We start from the raw sequence: 22,657 nt of genomic DNA on the forward strand, positions 1-22,657 counted from the left end.
ATAATAGTATTTCATTATGTTTTAGTTGTATTATATTACATTACATTTTAATTTAATTTAGATCATAAAAGGTGAATTCATAATTTAATATGATTTTGCCTACAATCTGTTTCTTGAAGAAACACACATTTACTGAGAGTTTTTTTGTAATAATTGTACTTGGTATAATCTCCTGAATTCTATTTTTTAATTGTAAACATTTTTTGGAGAGTTTATTCTATTTTTTAATTGCAAAGATTTTTTGGAGAGTTTTTTTGCAGATTAAATTACAGGTTGAAGATAGCATGAGGTTGGTGAAGAGGACTTCAAAATGAGAGGACTTCAAAATGGATACATAGTATTAGATAATTGTTTATATAATAATCTATTTGTTCAAAATATTTTATTGTATTGATATTGTAATGTATTTATTATGGCCAAAATATATTCATGAATTTTTAATTATGTTACATTATTTAAATTCATTAATATACTAAAATTATATAAATTTATACTATTGCAATATATTTAATTTCATTTCATCAGATTAATAATTTATATATATCAAAATAAATTTATTATTTTTAATATTAATATTTAAATATAAAAATTTCGAAAAAGTCACGTGCGTTGCACGGGTCAACCTACTAGTAATAAATAAATAAAAGGAAAAACTTTCAAAGGTGCCAAACCTTATACAATAGTCCAAAATAGTAAAAGTCACGGGCGTTGCACGGGTCAACCTACTAGTAATAAATAAATAAAAGGAAAAACTTTCAAAGGTGCCAAACCTTATACAATAGTCCAAAATAGTAAAAGAAAACAAGTAAGCTTCTACTAGTACTGATATTTTTAATTATGCAGCAGCAGCTGCATTCAGAATTATGCAGCAACAAGTGCATTCACAAATATGCAGCAAACTGCATTCACATTATGCAGCAAAATACATACACTTTATGCAGCAAACTGCAGGCTACATTGGACTACTGCCAACAGCTCTGTGATACTCTGTGCAGCCAAGAACAGCACTGCAGATTTTCCTTTTTCCTTCCTATTAAACTGCTCACCAACAGGATTAGTCATCTTTTGCCTTGCCCGTGAATTCCAGCTGTGACATACTTCAACACTGCACCAAGTTTCTCCCTGAAATTTCACTTTAAACCTTCACTCCAGCTTTTCAGTATTAGCCAACAGTATTAGTTTCTAACCCTTTTAGATCCAATCAACCAAGGAATCCTTCACCAATTGTGTCACCTTCCAGCCACACATTCACCACGGTAATAACCATATAACTTCTACCTGATATGAGTCTAGGACCCACAAATGAATTATTCATTTCCAACTAGTCTTTATTTCACATACGCAAACTAATTTTCTAGACTCAATTGTTAATCAAGATTAACTTTCACAATTTTTTATCGGTTATTTTTTACATTTTCTGTTATGAATAGAGTTCATTATTAAATAGAAGTTCCTTATGTAATTACTAAAAAAATTATTAAATAGAAATTAATTTTAGAAATAAAAAATAATTAGTTATTATATTGACTAAATTAGATAATATTTTAGAGACTAAAAAAATTATTGATAGCTAAATTATTTTCTATTATTGATAAATAATTGATAAATTGGTATCTAATTAACCACCAATATTTTAGGTGTGTGGAAACAAAAAATATTATTTATGTGTAAATCTTGATTCAATAAAATCTTATTTAAAGGTTCTTAAACTGTTTAAATGTATTAGATCGTCCAATGTTGATATGTAGTTTTTTTTTTTTTATATTGTAGATAGTCCCAATAAACCATGTAGTCTCTTAGTGTCTACTAAAACTTAAATCATCGAGTAAAATTGTCTAAGTGACTTTCCAATTCAAGAAAGAGAAAATTGTTCACTTGTCTTTTTGTTAGTCTAGCAATATTTTTGTTATGAGAGAAACTAAGTTGTTATATAAGATTATAGTGAATTCTTTAGTGGAAATTATAAATTGAACACTTTAATTGAACCACTTTATTTCTGTATGTGTGATTCTTGTTCTTCCTTTACTGTTTACCTTCTACCCGTTACATCTATTTGTTTCTCTATTATCATTCTCTATTTAATATTAAGGCATTTGGTGCTGGAGATGACCTTGAAGTAAGGGGTATATCATCCACTAGTGATAATAGAGGAGGTAAAAGCAGTTCAGTTTGAGGATGAACATGAATGGATATACATCGTCTATTATATGTTACCATTGTAAGAAGGAATGCCACACCAAAGGGTGCCTCCAAATAGGCAGAAGAAGGGTAACAACTTTGACAGATCATCTAGATTTGGTAAACAGTCTAGTGTTAATAATCGTCTACGTGTATGAAACAACTCCAGTGGAAGATGGAACTGAGAGAGTGCTTGAGGAAGTTAGGTTTGTACTTAACTTACTTGAAGTGCAACCTTATATCCCTTGGTGAGCTTGGGAAGAAGAAATATGCGTTTAAAGGAAAAAAATGGGAATGTTGAAGGTGTTGAGGGGATCCATGGTAGTGATGAAGGGTGTAAGGAAGAATGAGATGTATCCCTCAGAATGTGCTATAATGTTTGGCTCAATATCTACTATTGAGCAAACGATCTTATTTAATATTGAGAAATGACATAGAAGGCTAAGTCATGTACTTGAAAATGCTTAGTTGAGTTGAAGAATCAACAATTGTTTGATGATGACAGAATTGAGCAGTTGAAATTTTGTGAACATTGTGTTCGAGGAAAAATTTGAAAAATTCATTTTAATGTTGGACGACATAGAACGAAGGGAACCGTTGATTGTGTTCATGTTGACCTCTGGGGACCATTAATTATGTTCATGATATCGATCTTGAATTCTTCTCACATTTGTTCAACACCTTCTACAAGGAGAAGGGCACAAGGCATTGGATGTTAGTAGAGACTCCTCAACCGAATAACCTAATTGAGAGGTTCAATAGGATTATTCTAGAAAGTGTGAAATGCAAGTTGTTGAGTGCTAGAGTTTCAAAGGTGTTTTGGATTGAAACTGTTGTTACTACTCCCGATGTAATCAATAAATGTCCCTTAACAACACTAGAGATGAAGACTCTTGAGAAAATCTCGCAAGGACATTTCCCTAACCTTGAAAAGCTAAGAATCTTTGGTTGCGATACATATGCTCACTTTAGGCAAGGAAAATTAGATGCACATGTTGTTAGTTACATGGTTTTGGCTTATCCAGAAGCTGTAAAAGGATATTGTCTATGGTGTTTTGAGCCAGGATTCAAGAAATGTATGATAAGCCAGGACGTCATCTTCAATGAAATTGAAATGGCTTATAAGCTAATATCTTTAAAATGTGAGCATGGGAGTAGCCATAATGGTGAGAATGCTAACAAAAGAAGAAGAGGAAGACAATCAATAGAGTTAAAAAGATACTCAATGACAAAAAAAAATAAAAATGCAAAAACTACTTTTTCCAAGTCTATATAAAGACATACTTTAAAAAACAAGAAGAATAATCATATTTTGCAAGTGTTGAAACTTTGTCAAATTTATCCGAGCTTAAAACTTTGTAAAAACATTGTTTGTGTTCATCATAGAAAACTAGTAAAGAGAACCTAACCATTGTATATGAGAAAAAGACACTACCCTTTTTAGTGAGAAAACCTATGATATGTTTATCACTCAAACATTGTATTTGTCTTAAGCAAAGAGTGTGTAATCTCTCCCGCTTCTCTTTGTGTTTATTTGCATGTTATCTATCTATAACTAACTTAAGAAGAAGGATAAAAACTTTTTTTTTGTGAAAATATTTCATCAGATCATCTTATCTGGATCACACTTATCATTTGATAATACAATATCAGGCGAAATTTGCGAAAAATAGCGAGAAGATTTTTTAAAAACACAATTCAACCATCCCTTCTTGTGTTCATCCTGTTTTTCACAATACCTTGTTGCATACTCCTTAATAGCTGCTAATGAGGTGTTAGAGGATGTCATGAATGAGGAGATGAAGTTACTTCATTAGAATAATACTTGAACTCTTGTTTGTAGACATATGAGTTCTTGATTGGTCAACTGTAAATGGATTCTCATTCATAAAGATGGTAATCTAGAAAAATGGTCAACGAAAATTCAAAGAGAGATTGATGGTTGGAGGCTTTAATCAAAGAGTTATAATGATATGTTCTCTTTTGTAATAAAACACATATTTATTCGAATGTTGTTATCCAGAGTTCTTGAAGATTGAGTAAAATCGTTTCTAAAGATTCTTAATTCGTCTAAAATTACTAGACCATCTAGTGTTTATATGCAACTTCTTTGTATGTGTTAAGGAGTCTCATAAAATTATCTAGTCTCTTAGCGTCTAAAAATACTTGGACCATGTAACAAAAGTATCTAAATGGCTTTCCAACACAATAAATGGGAAGTATTGTTCATGTCTCTCCCTTGTTAGTATAATTGTGTTTCACTTGTGTTAATTATAATCGCATTGTTGTATATATTAGGACCTTTGTATCATCAGATGATGTCAACCTTTGAATAATACTTGAGTGAGAGTTTGCTGTGAGAGAAACTAAGACTTGTAATATCATAATTTAGTCAATTTTTTTGTTGATATAGATTTAGGTTTGTTAACATTTCAATGAAACCACCTTATTTGTGTGTCATTCTTTCTTGTTATTTCTTTACTCATTACCTTCTACCTTAAACATTTGAGAAGTTTCTGTTTTATCATTCTCTATTTGTGTGGTAGGTGCATCTGGAGTAAAATTGTCTCAGCTAATTCCTTACCGTATGAAAATAAAGAATTTTTTCTTTCTTTATTTTTAAATTCTTCATTTTTTTTCATCTTGTATACATATTTGAAAATTACGAAGTCTTTGTTCCTCATTAGTAACGAATGAGGATTTTTCCATTTTTCTTTTTATGCTCTTTTAGGATATTTGAGACCCGACTCTTTTACTGTACCTCTTCTTCTTGTTGCTTCATAAATATGAAGTTATTGGAGTTTTATATATAGTGGTTGAGATTTGTAAAGAAAATCTTATTGTACTAATACGTCCCATTAATTTGAACAATATAAATATGTTTTTCTTTCCATTTCTTTACTACTTTCTCGTTCGTCATGGCTTCATAAACTACAAAGGAAGCAAACTAAGAAGAGGAAAATGAACATGTCAAGCAAGTTATAAAGATTTATTAGCAGAGAAAATTGAAAATTTTTATGCATTGATCCAACTTAAAAAGTGTAGAATATAGTGTAACAATTTACATTAATTAAGTTCTTGTCCCTATATTTATACCCTTCCATCGTACAAAGTTAAACAATCAATTCTCATTCTTACTTACACTAGGGAGTGTCTTCTGCCTTCAAACATTCAACATTATTTTTTTCCCCAGGCAAAAAACTCCTTCCTCATGTACAAACCCTGGCTCTTGGTTTTGTCTTCAATTCCTCTGCCAGCAGCACAAGAATCAAGGATTTTGTCTCAGGATATGAAAGTGGACTGCTAAATCAATCTTTGAATCAACTTATATATGCTTATTTTATTCCTTGTTTTTGTCACTTTTGTATTTTCCTCAATCCCATTGCTCTTTTCATCTTCTCCCTCTTGGATCTCCCAAATATCTTTATTCCACCCAAACCCAGTTGACAAACCCTTGCTGAATCATATTTTTTTTTTATTCTAGATATTTGTTTCCTTTTTCCCTCTCAAGACATACTAAAATAACCAAAATTTGAAAAGAATAAGGATATAACTTATTATAAAATTTAATCAAGAGATAATTTATGGGCATGTTGAAAGGGAAGCAATTTCTATTAATTGAGGTGGTTTGATATTGAATTTCAAAGGAGAAAATAAATGTAGTAAAATAACTAGAGAAGGGAGGGAAAGAGTGTGTAGCTTAAAATAATGGAGAGTACCAAAAAGATGCCTAAAATAATGGATTTGGCCATCTAACACACACATTAATTGATCACTTCTCTTTTCTTGATAACATTTATTACTATTATCATTATTTTACAATATAGTGATAACAAACATGGTGAATGCGTCACAGAAATTAATGGTGGTGTGAGAGAGAAAGAAAAAAAAAAAAGAGATAGCAGCTATCTATAGCTACTAGGAAGAGGATTCTTCAACAAAGTGAGTGAATCCACCATGGCCTCTTCAAATTCACCATGTGCAGCATGCAAGTTCTTGCGTCGCAAGTGCCAACCTGAGTGTGCTTTTGCACCATATTTTCCTCCTGACCAACCTCAGAAGTTTGCAAATGTTCATAGAATCTTTGGGGCCAGCAATGTCACCAAGCTTCTCAACGATTTGCACCCTCATCAACGTGAAGATGCTGTGAATTCCCTTGCTTATGAAGCTGAGATGAGACTCCGTGACCCTGTGTATGGCTGTGTTGGAGTGATATCCCTTTTGCAGCACCAACTTCGCCAGCTTCAAATGGATCTCTACTGTGCCAAATCTGAGCTCTCTAGGTACCAAAACCTAAGCATCACCACCAACCACACCCTCATGGCCTCTGAATCCGCCGCAGCCTTCCACCACCACCACCAGAATAACACTGCTAATACCTTTGCCCGAGACCATCACTATCACTTCCACCACCACCAGTTCTTCCCCAGAGACCAACACCAACAAGTAGCAAGAACCTTTGATGGAGGCAACAACTACGATGCAAGCCTCTTGGCCATGAACATATCCGCCAGCTTAGGGCAACTCAACCAGCTTCAGCATCAGAGTGCTGCTGGCGGCGGCGACGACCGCCACACTGCCAACCGCTCCTAGGGTTTCACCAGGTTATATATTTTTAACAGTAATGATATATTGACAATTTGTTCCAGTATACAACTTCTGATTTTATGGTATAAAAAAGAATATTTTTGTCATGAAAACAACTGAAATTTTAGACGAATAAATAGGATTGTACACTGGTGCAAATTGTCAATCTATCGCTTCTTTATTTTTAGTCATAGGTGATTAATTTAGTTTAAACTTTTCATTTAATATTTCATCTATAATATGGTTCATTTGATTGTGGTTTCGTGATTACCATCTTCAATCATCTCCACCTGCATATTTTATCACTCACAATGTATAAATTTGGACTCATAACGCTGTCATATTCTTCAGATTCTATACATATAATGTAAGCAATTCCTCATGTTGGAAATACTATTACTCTAAGTTTGGAAATTTTCATGCTCTCTGTTAATTGTCATTTTCATTGATCTGCTGCATAATTTCAGCACAGAACTGTTCTATAATATTCACATATAGAGAGAAAGAAATCATATTGGTGAGAGATAATGTGTGAGAAAAAGCTCATAACAGATAAAATGTATGATGAAGATGATTAAATTAATATCATAATTTGAATGCATGAGTGTATGATTACAATTACTTTTTATTATTATTGTTATATATTAAGAGTTTTGACAACACTAGATATAGAAAAAAGAATCTTACCACAATCTTCACAATTTTGAGGGGCACTTCTCAAGAACATGATACCTCAGAGCTCAAGTTGCATTTTAATATTTTCTTTACATCTTTGCAGAACTTCTAGGTAGAAACTTAAATATGACGTCAACATAAGTAGCTGACCCTATTTAATTATTATTATTATTTTACTGTTTTTACCAAGGATAAAAATATTTTAACCTCCAGTACATATTTCAATATCTAATTTATCAAAATTAAAAAAACACAGTATATATATATATATACACAGAGAGAGAGAGATGTGTTAAAACAAACATTCATTCAATATTCAATAAAAAAACAACTTTTTATTGAGTTTTCCTTCATTGAATAATATATAAACAATAAAATAACATATTATAATTAAGATAATTAACTATTTTTGTACTGTTTCATTTGGGTGATTGTGTATAAGCACTCAGATGCAAATTAAGTAAAGAAAGAACAGTGTCTGAAAGATAATGATTATGATTATTAATTACATAAAAGTTTGTTCTAGTAATGACAATACACTGTAGTGAAATCCACCAAAATTTATGGTAAAAAAACTTGACCTGGTACAACACTTGATAACCACATTGTCCATAACAATGCTTGAATCAATTGCATCTGCATCAATCTTTTGTGTTTCTCACTTTTGTTCTGTCATATTTTGGTTTGGCCACACAAGTTACACGTTACACAGTTAAAGTTGGTATTAGATAGGAGAAAAAGATGATTAGACCTTGCTGTAAAAGAAGAGCATTTATAGCAGTTGCTTGTTCTGAGTAAAACTACTCAACACAATAATGAGTCACACTACTACGTTTAATTGTGAATGTCATTGGCATTTATTAGACAGTGCCAACACTATGGACCTGTGTCTTGCATCTGAACGCCTTTGTTAATTCCATTGGGTATGAAATGAATTCAATGAGGGGTGACTTGACCAATTCTTTTACCTTTTCTCTTCTGCATTATCACACTGCTATGCCCTTGACTATTCCTTGTTCCTTGTTTCTATCAACACAACTTTTTCTTGAAGTTTGGCACTGCACGCTTTTCCACATATGTGCTCACCCTTCCAATGTTCAAACTGTGGAAGAAAAGAATAAAAGAATATGTAATGTGCTCTAGAACCACCTACTACTGCATTTCTTTCATCTTTCTTCTTTATGACTTCCTTAATTACATGCTCTTTGTCCCCTCCAATCCTCTTTCTCTGTCATCTCATCATGGAGAAAACAAAATTAACATCAGATGTGACAAAACGTCAACGTAATCAAGTTGTTTTGCAAATGCATGGACACCATCAATCTTAGGTCTATGATTTTCTCTTGGGTGATTTTTAGTTTAGGGTTTTCAAATCTTTAGAATATAAAACCAGTTTTTAATTTTTAATTTTTGAATTTTGATTCTATTTTTATTTCCAGTTGTCTTCTTTAATGTAGGGTTATGTACCCTAGTTGTTGATAACTTCTATGTCCTTGTCAAATGACTTATAGAAAGTAAAATTTATTTATTTTTTCAAATATTTTACTTATAGAGAATAAAATTCATTAAGTTTCATTTTTTTATTTAACTATAAATGGCAACGCACATATATCTTAGAAACTCAATTTAACATTCACTATTTCTTTTTAAAAAGTAAAAAAACAACCTTTTTTTACATCAATTTTGGCAAACCATAATTAAATAATTGAACTTATTTTCGTTAAGAATTTGTACCAACACCAATTTAATGAAATAAACCTATTATAGAAAAATAATAATGTCAATCTAAATTTTTTCTCTAGACTAAAAACTCAGAAGTTAGACATCTTGCATTTTCAAAGGTTACTTAGAATAATAAACCTTTTTGTTTTGCAAAGAAAGGGAAAATGCTTTCCAAAATCCCTTTAAAATAAAGTTTAACCTAATTTTTACCAAATACATTTTTTGTTTGGAATATAAAATTTTAAAAAATAAACAACTTGCAACACCACAGCTTTGAATTTTACATTTCCTATTGATTTTTTTTTTCTTAACAGTTATATATCCAATCTCTTATTGGAGATACTTCTGATTTACTATTGTTCAGTTAATTATATATATGTAATATTAATCCATATTTAGTTTTTTAAAAATAATTATATATATTATAAGAGAATTATTAAATAACAACTAATTTTAAACACAAAAAATAATGAGTTAATACTAAATTAAATACTATTTTATAAATTAAAAAATTATTAATATTTAAAATAATTTTTATTTTGTTCAATTAAAATATCAAATTCTTTTGTATTTTTTAATTAAATTTATGTTTTTTTTTCAATTAAATAACATAATCATTTGATTTTACAATTTTGAATACATAAACTTAGACAATATTAAAAATAAACTCTGAATCCCTTATTATCTTTATAAAAAATTAAAATATTTTATTTTTTAAAATTAAATACTAAAACAAAATTTAATCAACCATGTGGACCACGAAATAATATCATTTTTAAAGTAAAAATAATTACGGTACCAAAATTTCGTGTTTAATGTTATTAATGTTGTACTTGAGAATACAAAATCAAAGTATGGGTTCAGCTGCAATCAGTAAGAGCAAGTGAGGGAGCTTTAGTTGCATATAATTTTGCTTTTGCTCTTATGATTATATTCAGTGGTATGTTAGATTTTTTGATATTTTTTTTATTGTGTAAGGATTGGATATCTCTTAAATATTTCTATTATAATCATTTTTTTCTGATAAAAAAAATCAAAGAATTAAGACATCCGAGATGACAGAAAAATCAAATAATAAAAACTCAATATAATGAATTCTTTTATTAAGTACTGAACTAAAAGTACTCTTATGAAAGCAAACAATCACTTCACCTAATAAGTACTGACTTAATTAAAAAATGTGAAATTTTATGGTACTTTGTTAATTATTTCTAATAATAGTTTGAATTCAAAATATAGTACTCAAGTTTTATAAAAAAATTTATGTTTTGAATTCGAATTATAAATTCATCGTTTGGTTAAGTTTGATAAGGTTTCATTTGGGTTGTAACTTGACCGTTTGGTTCAAGTTTCATAAAGTTTTTCGATGTTCGTTTGAACTTGGATTGTGATTTGACCATTTGGTTCAAGTTTAATGAAGTTTTTCGATGTTTGTTTGAATTCGAATAATAGCCTACAATAAGTATCATTATAAACCATGATGTGTAAAAAGGAACTTTATTTCAAAAGAATAAGCCTCATTGAAACCTTACTTGAAAAAAACCCTTCTTAAAGATAAAAAACTGAGGTAAGAAAAAAGAGCACTTTATCACATTCAAAGGGAACCATAAAGTTTGCACATTGTGTCAATCAGAAAGGCGTTTCTCCTGTGGATGTTCGGGAGTGTCCTCCAAAATCGGGTTACGCCTGTTGTACGAAGTGTCCAAGAGCACCTGATCGGATAAGTTCTTCGATTAGATCTTTTACCTTGAAACATTCTTCCGTAGTGTGGCCCATGTTGTGATGATAATTGCATTTCTTGGTCAAGTCAGCTGATGGATGACTAGTTGTTGGAGGCAAAAGTTACACCAACCCGAGGTTGCACTCTTCGTGCAAGATCACAACCCAACTTGTATTAAAGGGAGTATAATATTCAAATGTATCGGTTCGCATTTTTTAGGGATATTGTTCTGAAGTGAAAAGTTTTGAAGTTTTCATTATTTTTCTTCTTCCATCAACATTCTCCTCAATATTGATGTATCAGACAACTTGAGTGTGAAGTTCATCAATGTTGGCGGGAGGATCCGCATTAAGGGTGTCTAAGAACTTCCCCTGAACAAAGTCCTATTAGTAGGGTGTGCATGGCTACAACCGGATGGTCCTCGGGGTTTGAAGTCCTGTTGTATTTTTCCAAGCTCAACCATTTTCATTTTCGGGGTAGTTGAACTCTCATGACCTCGAAGGTAAAGGGATGGAAACCTTCTTGATTGACTTTCATCGTTTCAATGAGAGGAGGATTAGGTAGTACCTTGAATGGTATTTGCTCATGTCCCCAAGTTTCCATCCACGATGATCATCGAGTTGGAGCATAACGAGTCTCCCTCCAGGATGATCTTGGAGTATACGTGTAAGGAGAGGTACGTTCTTGTCGAATAGGTGGTTCATGCGATAATTGTTGGGACTCTGTCGTATACTGGGTATGATTCCTATTAGTCTGAGTTTGGTCGTCATTTCTTGCCACTAATTAATCTTGTAAAGCTTGTATCTCAGCTCGGTTCTGTTCAGCTTGCACCCCGTGTTGCTCTTTCAGAGATGTTATATCCCTTTCAATCTTTGCATTTGTCTGAGAACTTTCTCCATTGCCTTTTGCATGCTTTCTTCGTTCCTTTGGAGGATAGCCTCGAGCTGGGTGGTCATGTTGTTTTGTGAAGAACTCATGTTGATAAGCTACATCTAGTAGTTATGGTGGTCCCAGGGAAAAGTTTTACTAGGGTCCCACGGTGGGCGTCAAATGATCCTACCAAAAATGAGCTCGAAGGGTGACCAGGACTAAATATTCCTCAGGGAATGGGCTTTCTTTTCATGCTTAAGTTAGTAGGAGCACAAAGATAATGATAAGTGCTTAACAATATGAGTGTTAAGAGTACAAAATAAAGTTTAGTGTCCCCTTAGACTCATCACCTATTTATAGATCTTGTTGGACTCAAACCATTACGAAAAACATTAAATATTTATCATGAGATATAAATAGAGATTTTATAATAATAACTTATAACCGCTACTAACTTATAAACGAGTTATGATCTGATTTATGTACTTTAAATATTATATTAAATGAACGGTTATTGGTCTGAATGTATCCGATTATATTGGAAGTATCTAATTTATGTATTTTAAATATTATAATAAATAAACAATTATTGATCAAAATGTATTTGGTTGCAAGTATGCAAACCTATAATAGATTCAAGGGACAAGAATATTTTATTTAGAAAGCCAAAAGTGAAAAAGAATATTTTCTAAGAGTTATGCATTTATGAATTTAAATTATAATATTTTTGGAAAAACATAACAAAAATATGGATTCAATTAATTTTTATAAAAATATATCGCCTTACAATTATTTTATACAAAAATTAACTTTGTAGTCCAGATGTTGTTTTTGATTAAAAAAAAATTATATCATACTTTTACGAGTTTATATACTACCTACATATATACATTTGCTCATATATTATTGTTTTTTTTACCGATGTGATTTTTTATTTAAATACAACATTTCTTATCTTTTTTCTTTCTACCTGAAGAAAAATATTATGTATACTGATAAGTTTCTTCAAGTTATACTCTTGTTATAATAATAAACATTAATTTTAGCAAAATATCCATATTTTGGATTTTAGCAAAATATCCATATTTTGGATTTTAGCAATATACGCACACATAGAATTCTATATATTTGGATGGTTAAAAACATATTCGTTTGCCTAAAAAATATATAACATTTGGAAAATAATCACTTATATTTTTGTATGATTTATTAGAAGAACCTTAAAATTTTTTTTTTTCCTAAACTGATATATGGACTTTCCCAAAATTGATAATAAAGTTGTTAATGCCAAAAACATTTAGATTATTAATTTAAGATCAAGGTTAGCAGACAAATAGTTTTTATTCTGAATTATCAATCTGATTATTATGTATATAAAATGTATTAAATTAATCTATATGTCTAATTGTGGCTTGTTGAATATATGTTAAACATTAATGTTTTTATATATGCAGTCCATTTTTTAGTTGGTCTCTAATTTTGATTCTTAGTATTCTTAATTTGTTTTCTTTGATTATAGGAATAAAATTAAGAAACGTATACATCTATAAAAACTAAATTAATAAGATAACTAACTAATAAAGATAAAGATGAAAGCATGGAAAGCTGTTGCTTTCTGCACCTGACTTTCTCTTGTAAAGGCTATGTGCCCAGAAGCTGGTTGGACCTTAGAAAATGGGGTATTTCTTCCTGCACCCCAATGTTTATCTTTCTGCACCCCTACATTTTGCTTTCTGCACCCGTAGATTCTTTGCAATACCAGAATTATTATTGATAATTTTGGATGGACTCTTTCTTCCTACACCTCCATACCTTCTTGTGCCACCCCATACTAAATATGAAAATACTATTTTATTTTTTTTCCCACCCCCTTCGATTTGAAATAATAAGCCTATGGATTATGTATTCCGGATTCTGGATTATAATCCAGAATTCAATTTCATATTAGGAAAAGACTTCCAGATTATCTAATCTGGAAGCTAATAACACATATGAAAAAAAGACTTCCGGATTACATAATCTGGAAGCTAATCTTATGTATAGAAAAGACTTTCGGATTATGTAATCCGGAAGCTAATCACAAAAGACTTCTGGATTACATAATCCGGAAGCTAATTCTGAATCTAGAAAAAGACTTCCAGATTATGTAATCTGGAATATTGAAAAGGGTATTTTTGGAATACGAAAAATTTATAAGGGTGGCACAAGAAGGTATGGAGGTGCAGGAAGAAGCAGCCTTTTGGATGATTGTGGAACAAGGGTTTCATAAGCAAAAGGTGTTTCCGAAACAGGGGTTTCGTATGCTAAGTGTGTTTCTAGAATAGGAAATCTGGAAGGCAAAAAATTATTCAAGAACATCTTTTCTAGAACACATTTTTTTAATTTCCAGAATGGTAAATCCAGAATTCATAAAATGTAGGGATGACAAAGCGGGGCGGGCCGTGCGGGCCGGCCCGCGGCCCGCTGGTAAAAAACGCGGGGCGGACTAACCTTTTCAACCCGCTAACCCGCATTAGCCCGTCCCGCAGTAGCCCGCAGCCTGCGCGGGCCAGCAGCGGAGCGGGGCGGGCTGACCCGCTAACACGCAAGAAAAAAAAATTGGCACTTAGTAGCAGTTGGGCAACGCAATTAGGTTTTCACAAAATTTCAAAGAAAGAAACACAATACAATCGCGACAATAATGTTTATGTTTAATATTTTTGAATTAATGTTTATGTTTAATGTTTTGGAATTAGGTATTTTTAATGTTTTAGAAGTGGGAGAATAATGATATTTGATATTTATCTTAATGTTTTGATATTTCACTATGTTTGAAAAGGAAGAAAAAACATTTAGGTTTGATAGTAACAAATATATAGGTTTAATTTGACAATTTTTTAAGAACAAAATGTAAATATATATATATATATATATATATATATATATATATATATATATATATATATAATTTTTAAAAAAAGAAAAAAGAACGCGGGCTGGCCCGCAAACCTGCGGGCCAGCTCTTATGCGGGGCGGGTCAAAAATTCTAACCCGCAATAACTTTGCAGGGCGGGCCAACCCGCCTCGCATTTTTGCGGGCCAAGCGCGGGGCGGGCCAATGTGGGGTGGGCTGGCCCGCTTTGCCACGCCTAATAAAATGTATTCCGAAAAGTATGTTATGGAAATATTCCGAAAAGAATAATCTGGAAGTCATTTTTAGAAGGGGTAAAATGATATTTTCAAAGAATGATGGGGTGCAGGAGGTAATTTGTTGGGGTGCAGGTAGAGACACCCTAGAAAATGATGCCAATGAAGAAGAGATAAAAAAAGTCTTTTGTGTCTTGGACCCAGGCTACAGCAGAGGAAGAAATGGAACCTGGTGTGCACACTAAGAAAACAAATTCAATGATGATATGGTTAATTTGTTATTATAAAGATTGCATTGTAATAAAGGGGTATGGATGAACAATTTTTCGATTATTAACATATTTCTGATGAAGAAGGATTAGCAATTGATGTGATCCATTAAGATAGAGAGGTTGTTCCATGGTTTCATATGAAATGCAACTGTATAGGCAAGGCATTATGTTTTCCTTGTGATGACAAGTTTTCTCCTCTCACAAACATCCCAATAAACAATACTTGTTAATGCAGCTAGAAGAGAATGAGGAATCTATTGAACCACACACTGACCCTCTTGATGAACCTGAAAAATTTTGTTTCCCTTTTTCTGTCTGAACCAAATCTATCTTACAATGCCTTAAAAGGGAGCTTCTGGTTTAAGGTTGTGTGAATGGTATGCCAAACACAGGTCCTATTGGATAGTGGTAGCTCTAATAATCTTTTTCAGCCAAGATTAGCTCATTACTTGAAAATTACCAACAGACCCCCTTTTCCTAACTTTAAGGTATTGGAAGGAAATGGAAATACTTTGGTTGTTGAATGGAGATAAAAATCAAGGGACATTCCTTGTTGTTGCCTGTTTACTACTACCAGTAACAGATGTTTATTTTGGACTTGGTGCAACATGGTTGTCTACATTATGGCCTCACATTTTAGATTACAATAATTTTACCTTGGAAGTTTTATCTAAGAAATCAATTGATTAATCTATATGAGGAGCAATAAAATCGTCATGGTCAGGTTCAATTTCATCATTTAAGAAGAATGCACTACCCTCACAAGCCATTGCAAAATTGTACTTCTTGCATTTTGAAAATCATGCTTGCTCTAAACTGGCTGTGTTGTTAACACTTATGGACAAGTTTTTGCCGTTCCCTCTAGCACCTGGTTATGAACTTGTTAATCCTTACAAATACCATCACAAACAGAAATAGCAAATTGAGAGGATGGATCAAGATATGCTAGATGAAGGACTTGGTGTTCCTAGCACAAGTCCCATCTCTTATCTTCTCTTCTCTTCTATACTCTTCTTTCCTTTTCTCCCTTTTTATTGGTTAAGAAGGATGAAACTTGGAGGTTTCCTATTATAACTATTTTTTTTATCTACGAAGAATTAAATCAATAAAATGGACTATTAAAGATGCTCCAACCCTTGTAAAAAGGAACTTTAAACAGTTAAGTAACCCTGCAACCTAACATTCTTCCAGCTGCACCATTACTCTAAAAACTAGACTACAAGTGAAACTATAAAAACCTATTGCACAACGCAAAGAGGCCTCCTTAGAAGACCAAAACAGAAACAGACAGATAGAAACAGAGCTTCCAAGGAGGATGAGGATGATGATAGGTATAAAACTGCTTACAGAACTCACCAAGGCATTATGAGTGGTTTGCTATTTCTTTTGGCTTACTAGTGCCCTGCCACTTTTTTCAATATTTGATGCATGATGTGCTAAGAAATTTGTTGAGAAAATGTCTTGTTTTTTTATGATATTTTGGTATATAGTCCAATATAGTTATCTCATTTGCAACATTTGGAATCAGTTTTACAATTATTGCAACAATGAGTTGTAAGCAATACTATCCAAATGCACCTTTGGGTTACAACAGATGGAATACTTAGGTCATACAATTTTTGAACAAGGTGCAAGCTGTGTTAGATTGGCCTACACCACTCAATATCAAACAATTGAGGTATTATCGCAGGTAATTAAAGGCTATGCTTCTAAAGCTTTTCCTTTAACAAATTTAGTTTCTGCTGGCATGATGTTTCTGCCTCAACATTTGCAAATCTGAAAGCTGCCATCACTAAGGCCCTTGTACTATCCCTTCCAGAATTTTCTAAGCCTTCTGTCTTAGAAACCGATGCACGGAGCATTGAAATAGGTGCAGTTTTGAGCCAAAATATGCATCATATTGCGTTTTTCTCTAGGAAGCTCACTTCTAGAATGCAGCAACAATCCACTTATTCTAGGGAATTTTATGCCATTGCATAAGTGATTGCCAAGCTTCAGACATTATTTATTGGGGTCACTAATTTGTCATTACAACATATCAACCAAGATATTTTGCAGTGACTGTCACACCTTCAGACATTATTTATTGGGGTCACTAATTTGCCACTCAATTTCAACCAGTTGGGTAATCCTCAAAATTTTATCGTGATTGTATAGGTTATTGCAATTGTTAGTCTTTAATAAGGAATTCCTAGTAAACACAAGTCATATTGTTAAGAAAGATTCTACTACTGTATTAATAATTGAGTTAGATTAACTCATTCACACATAATCGTCTTATAAACATAATTGGCTTATAAGATAAGGATGGTCTATACTTATATATTCTGCAAATTGACCGTATCTTGGAGTGAGATCTATAAGACCAACATATTCCTCAGTTGATTTCATTGTTAAAGTACAATAGTTCATTCATATCACACCAGCAGTGGTATTACTCCTTTAAGGTAGTATATGCTAGAGACCAAGTTGCTCGGTAAATTATAAGAAAACTATTACTTTGACAATTGCATGCTTAAAAACACCACTTTATAACTTTTCAAAAAAATTTCATTTCAGAATCCACATTTGAGTAAAAGATTATTTTTTTTGTCTACTTTTAACGATTATAATCTGGAGCAATTAACTGTTTGATTGTCAACATATCAAGACGGAATTGAAAACTAATTTTTCATGGAGACCATTTGAAACCTTGTATTCCTTTGCCTATAATTATCCCAGACTCAAATTCAGTAATTTAGCTAGCTGACATACTGCTATCTCGTGTAATATTAAGAGGTAACAATAATATTCAGCAAACACTTAGTAAAATGGTTTGGATGATTCAGTTGTAACAAATGCAATGTAGATAAGGAGTAGGAAAAAGAGTCTTTCGTCAAGAATGTGGATCCAATGTACGTTGCAGGTATGTTATATTATATTTTACAGCAAAATCAATTTTTCTCTGTCCAATACTATATGGTTGTTTTCAAATATTAATGTTAGATTATTTGGATTTAATTATTTGTTAGTTTGTGGCTGAAATCGACAATTATTATTGGCTTAGGCCATCAAAAACAAATTATGCTGAGCAACCTTAAAATAAAGCAATCATTCATAAAATAGCTCATTACCACACATTTCCTCAGAACTTGCCACTATGTGCACTTCAGAACCATCTTTAAGCAACCATGCATAAAATTCCTCATTATTATAATATACTGCTACCTGCCTCATGCTTTAATCTACTACTATATAGCTGCATCACACTTTGTTATAATCTAATTATTCATGTAATGAATTGCAGTTATATTATATTTTACTGCAACGTCAATTTCTTTTTGTCCTTTACAATGTTATTTTCAAATATATACATGCAATGTTAGATGATTTGGGTTTATTTATTGATTAGTTAGCCACCGTAATTGACCATTCTTATTGGCTCACTAGCCTTCAAATACATCATTAAAACAATAGGTTGTTACTGTTATTTACTATCACAACACCGATTCAAAGGCATAAGCTTCACTTCAAATTAGTCAGTTCCATTGATCAACTCCCTTTCCTATTCTTACCATGACAGCAGAAATGGTTACCGGTGCTCTTGTTTCTATTCTCGTCGAGAGAACTATCGACACTTTGGCTTCCCGTTTTGTCCACATATTCGGTGCAAGAAAACACAAAAAGAAGCAACTCAGCCACCTGAAGATGAATCTCCTAGCCATTGATGTTGTGGCTTTTGATGCAGAGCAAAAACAGTTCACAGATCCACGTGTGAGAGATTGGCTTCTCAGGGCCAAAGATGTTGTGTTTGATGCAGAAGATCTCTTGGATGAAATAGATTATGAACTCTCCAAAAGCCAAGTGGAAGCTGAGTCTCAGAGTGCTACTAACAAGGTGTGGAATTCCCTCAAATCTCCTTTTGTCACTTTCTTTGAAAATGAAATTGAATCCAGGATGGAACAAGTCACTGAAGACCTAGAAGATCTTGCAACCCAAAGCAATGTTCTAGGTTTGAAAAAGGCTAGTGTTGTTGGGGTTGCACCAGGATCGAGTAGTAGATTAACATATACATCTTTGCCAAATGAAAGTGTTATTTATGGCAGAGATGAAGACAGAGAATTTGTCTTTAACTGGCTCACATCTGACACTCACAACAAACTTTCTATACTTTCAATTGTTGGCATGGGTGGGTTGGGTAAGACCTCACTCGCCCAACATGTATTCAATGACCCAAGGATTGATGGTAAATTTGATATTAAAGCTTGGGTTAGTATTCCACAGGAATTTGATGTTCTCAATGTATCAAGAGCAATTCTTGACACAATTACTGATTCAAATGATCATAGTATACAACAAGAAGTGGTTCAGAGAGGACTGAAAGAAAAATTGACGGGGAAGAAATTTCTTCTCATTTTGGATGACGTTTGGAACGAAAGACAGTCTAAATGGGAAGATGTGCAGAAACCCCTAATTTTCGGAGGCCAAGGCAGTAGGATTCTTGTCACTACACGTAGTGAGAAGGTTGCTGGTACCATGCGATCAGAAAAGTACCTCCTGCAGGTATTAAGGAAAGATGATTGCTGGGAATTGTTCGCAAAACATGCATTCCAAAGTGCTAATCCTCAACCACATCGAGACTTCATGGAGATTGGTAAGAAGATAGTTGAAAAATGTAATGGGCTTCCTTTAGCCTTGAAAACAATGGGAAGTCTATTACACAATAAATCATCCTTTTGGGAATGGGAAAGCATTATGAGAAGTGAGATATGGGATTTTTCAGAAAATGAAAGTGATATACTCCCTGCTTTAAGACTGAGTTATCTCTACCTTCCTTCTTATCTGAAGAAATGCTTTGCTTTTTGTGCCTTGTTTCCCAAAGGTTATGTGTTTGACAAGGAGTATTTAATTCAACTATGGTTGGCTGAAAATTTTCTAGAAAGCCCTCTACACAAAAGGAGTCCTAAAGAAGTTGGAGAACATTATTTCAATGATCTGTTATCTTGGTCCTTCTTTCAAGAATCTGGAAAAGAAGAGCCAAAGCATTTTATGATGCATGACCTTCTAAATGATTTGGCAAAATTCGTTTGTGAGGACATCTGCATCAGGTTAGGAGTTGATGAACCAAAAGGTATACCCAAGACAAGCCGTCATTTTTCATTTCCAACCATTGGTATTGTCCATTTTGATGGGTTTGGAAGTTTGGTTGATACTCAAAAGTTGCATACATTTATGCCAACTGACTGGAGAATGTATAATCCTTTTCATCGCCCTTGGTATTGTAAGATGTCGATAGATGACTTGTTCTCTAAATTTAAGTTGATACGCGTCTTGTCTTTGTCTAATTGTTATAACCTTAGAGAGGTTCCTAAATTTGTAGGAAATCTTAAGCATCTCCGTTCATTAGATCTCTCTTTTACTGACATAAAAAAACTACCTGACTCCATAAGTTTACTCAAAAAGTTGCAAATACTGAAGTTGAACGATTGTCGAAGATTGAAGGAGCTTCCCTCATATTTGCATCAACTGGACAATTTGCGATGCCTTGAATTTATAAATACTAAAGTCAAAATTGTGCCAGCACATTTGGGAAAGCAGAAGAATCTCCAAGTATTGATGAGTTCGTTTTACGTTGAAAAAAATAAGGAATTCAGTATTCAGAAATTAGGAGAACTGAATCTTCGTGGAAGTCTAAGAATTCATGAGCTGCAGAATATTGAGAATCCCTCTTATGCATTAGAAGCAGATTTGAAGAACAAACCAGACCTTTTGGAGCTACAGTTAGAATGGATTATTATGGGCAGCTCCTCTATTGATTCAACCAAAGTTGGGGATGTAATTGAGAATCTACGACCTTCCAAACACTTGAAAAAGTTATCAGTAAGGAACTATGTTGGTAAACAACTTCCAAATTGGTTACTCGATAATTCTTTACTGAATCTGGTGTCCTTAGCGTTGATGAATTGTACATGTTGCCAACGTTTTCCTTCGCTTGGTCTTTTGCCATTTCTGAAAAAGCTGGAGATTTCAGGGTTTGATGAGATAGTGAGAATTGATGGTGATTTTCATGGGAACAACTCTTGTTCATTTAAATCCCTTGAAACATTGATCTTCTCCAATATGAGGCAATGGGAAAAGTGGGAGTGCCAAGCTCTGACAGGTGCTTTTCCATGTCTACGACAGCTTTTCATAATAAGATGTCCGAAACTGAAAGGAGAGCTTCCACAGCAAGTTGTTCCTTTGAAAATACTACAAATTGAAGGCTGCCAAGAACTTGAGGCTTCCGCTCCGAGGGCTCTATGTTTATACCTACGTGACTGTGGAAAGCTGCATGTGTAGTGGGCTACAGTGAGAAGGCTTACAATGGGAAAAGTAATTCTAAAATACTTTTTTTTTTCATATTTACTAAATTATTTTTGCAAATAAAATTTATGTATATATGTTAAAATCAGTCGTGGTATAAATAACTTTTAACCATATTGACTAAACTGAATAAAACTTTTCACTTAATACAAATTTTTGTGATTCACTTTTCCTATCTCCTTATTTAAATAATTGTGTCCTGAACTGAATGCGCTGAATCTGTAGAATACCTATTTTTCCAATGCAAGATAGGTGAAAAGGTGTGGCATATGTGTGAGAATTGGGTGGGTATAGCAAGTGTTATCCATATTAATTCAATTATTAACTTTAATCTGTTTGGCTTAAGCCATCTTCATAAGAAAACTAACCTTACTTGGAAACAGAGAAACCAAGTGGTGTTCAATAATGCTAGGCATTATTCAACACCACTTGGCATTTTTATGCCAAATCTATGTTCACCTATTCTGATTGGTTGTCTTTGTGTAAAAATGCTGAAACAGGTGAGTTTTAGGCGTTGTTTGCTTGTTTTTGTTTGTTCTGTTTTCTGCACATGTGGTCTCAGATTTTTAGTATGTTCTCTGTGCTATCTGTGATTTCATAATTTTGCTGGGAAAGGTATTTTTGTTGGTATATACCTGCAATTGAAGAAGGTTATAAACTCTTTATTTTCAAGATATTATAGGTATATAAAATGAATAATATTAACTTGAAGTTTTATATTCAATAAATGTAAAATATCTATGCAAATAGGATAAAGGTCCACCATTCTTTCATGTCTCATTTTATCTATCTTAAGATATTGAAGAAATCTGGTATTATATGCTATACTTTATTCCTTTTCTGATGACGGGAATGGGAAACTTGCCCCAAAGCCAGTATTTCAAATAAAAGCTCTTGGAGAATCTCTTGGAACCTTTTTAAATCCTGGTTCATCAGCCAAAGAAAGGCCACTGATAATTGGAACAAAAACAATGACATATTTCTGGAAAACAACTAACAAGAGTTGATTCATTGTGTTTAAGTGTCTATCACTAGGGAATCTTCATATATCATAGGGTTAATATATAAAAACGCAAATGATTAAAGGTGCAGCCAGTGTAACAGAAGGCTAAAGAAGGGACTGAAAAACGAGTAATTATGGTCCATTCTGGAAAGCATGGGAGCA

General features: G+C 32.8%; 2 protein-coding genes across 2 annotated transcripts; both read left to right on the top strand.

Annotated features, from left to right (window-relative positions):
* The first annotated feature begins 6,047 nt into the window (after nt 1-6,047).
* LOC137830117 (protein ASYMMETRIC LEAVES 2) lies at nt 6,048-7,018 on the top strand. The gene has a single exon (XM_068637270.1). The coding sequence runs from the start codon at nt 6,136-6,138 to the stop codon at nt 6,769-6,771; it is 636 nt and encodes a 211-aa protein (XP_068493371.1). The 5' UTR covers nt 6,048-6,135; the 3' UTR covers nt 6,772-7,018.
* Nucleotides 7,019-18,631: 11,613 nt separating this feature from the next.
* LOC137833117 (putative disease resistance RPP13-like protein 1) lies at nt 18,632-21,645 on the top strand. The gene has a single exon (XM_068641493.1). It carries the CDS (start codon nt 18,706-18,708, stop codon nt 21,466-21,468), a length of 2,763 nt encoding a protein of 920 aa, XP_068497594.1. The 5' UTR covers nt 18,632-18,705; the 3' UTR covers nt 21,469-21,645.
* The last annotated feature ends 1,012 nt before the right edge of the window (nt 21,646-22,657 follow it).

The sequence above is a fragment of the Phaseolus vulgaris genome, chromosome 11, assembly GCF_000499845.2.
Source record: "Phaseolus vulgaris cultivar G19833 chromosome 11, P. vulgaris v2.0, whole genome shotgun sequence".
Lineage (NCBI taxonomy): Eukaryota > Viridiplantae > Streptophyta > Magnoliopsida > Fabales > Fabaceae > Phaseolus > Phaseolus vulgaris.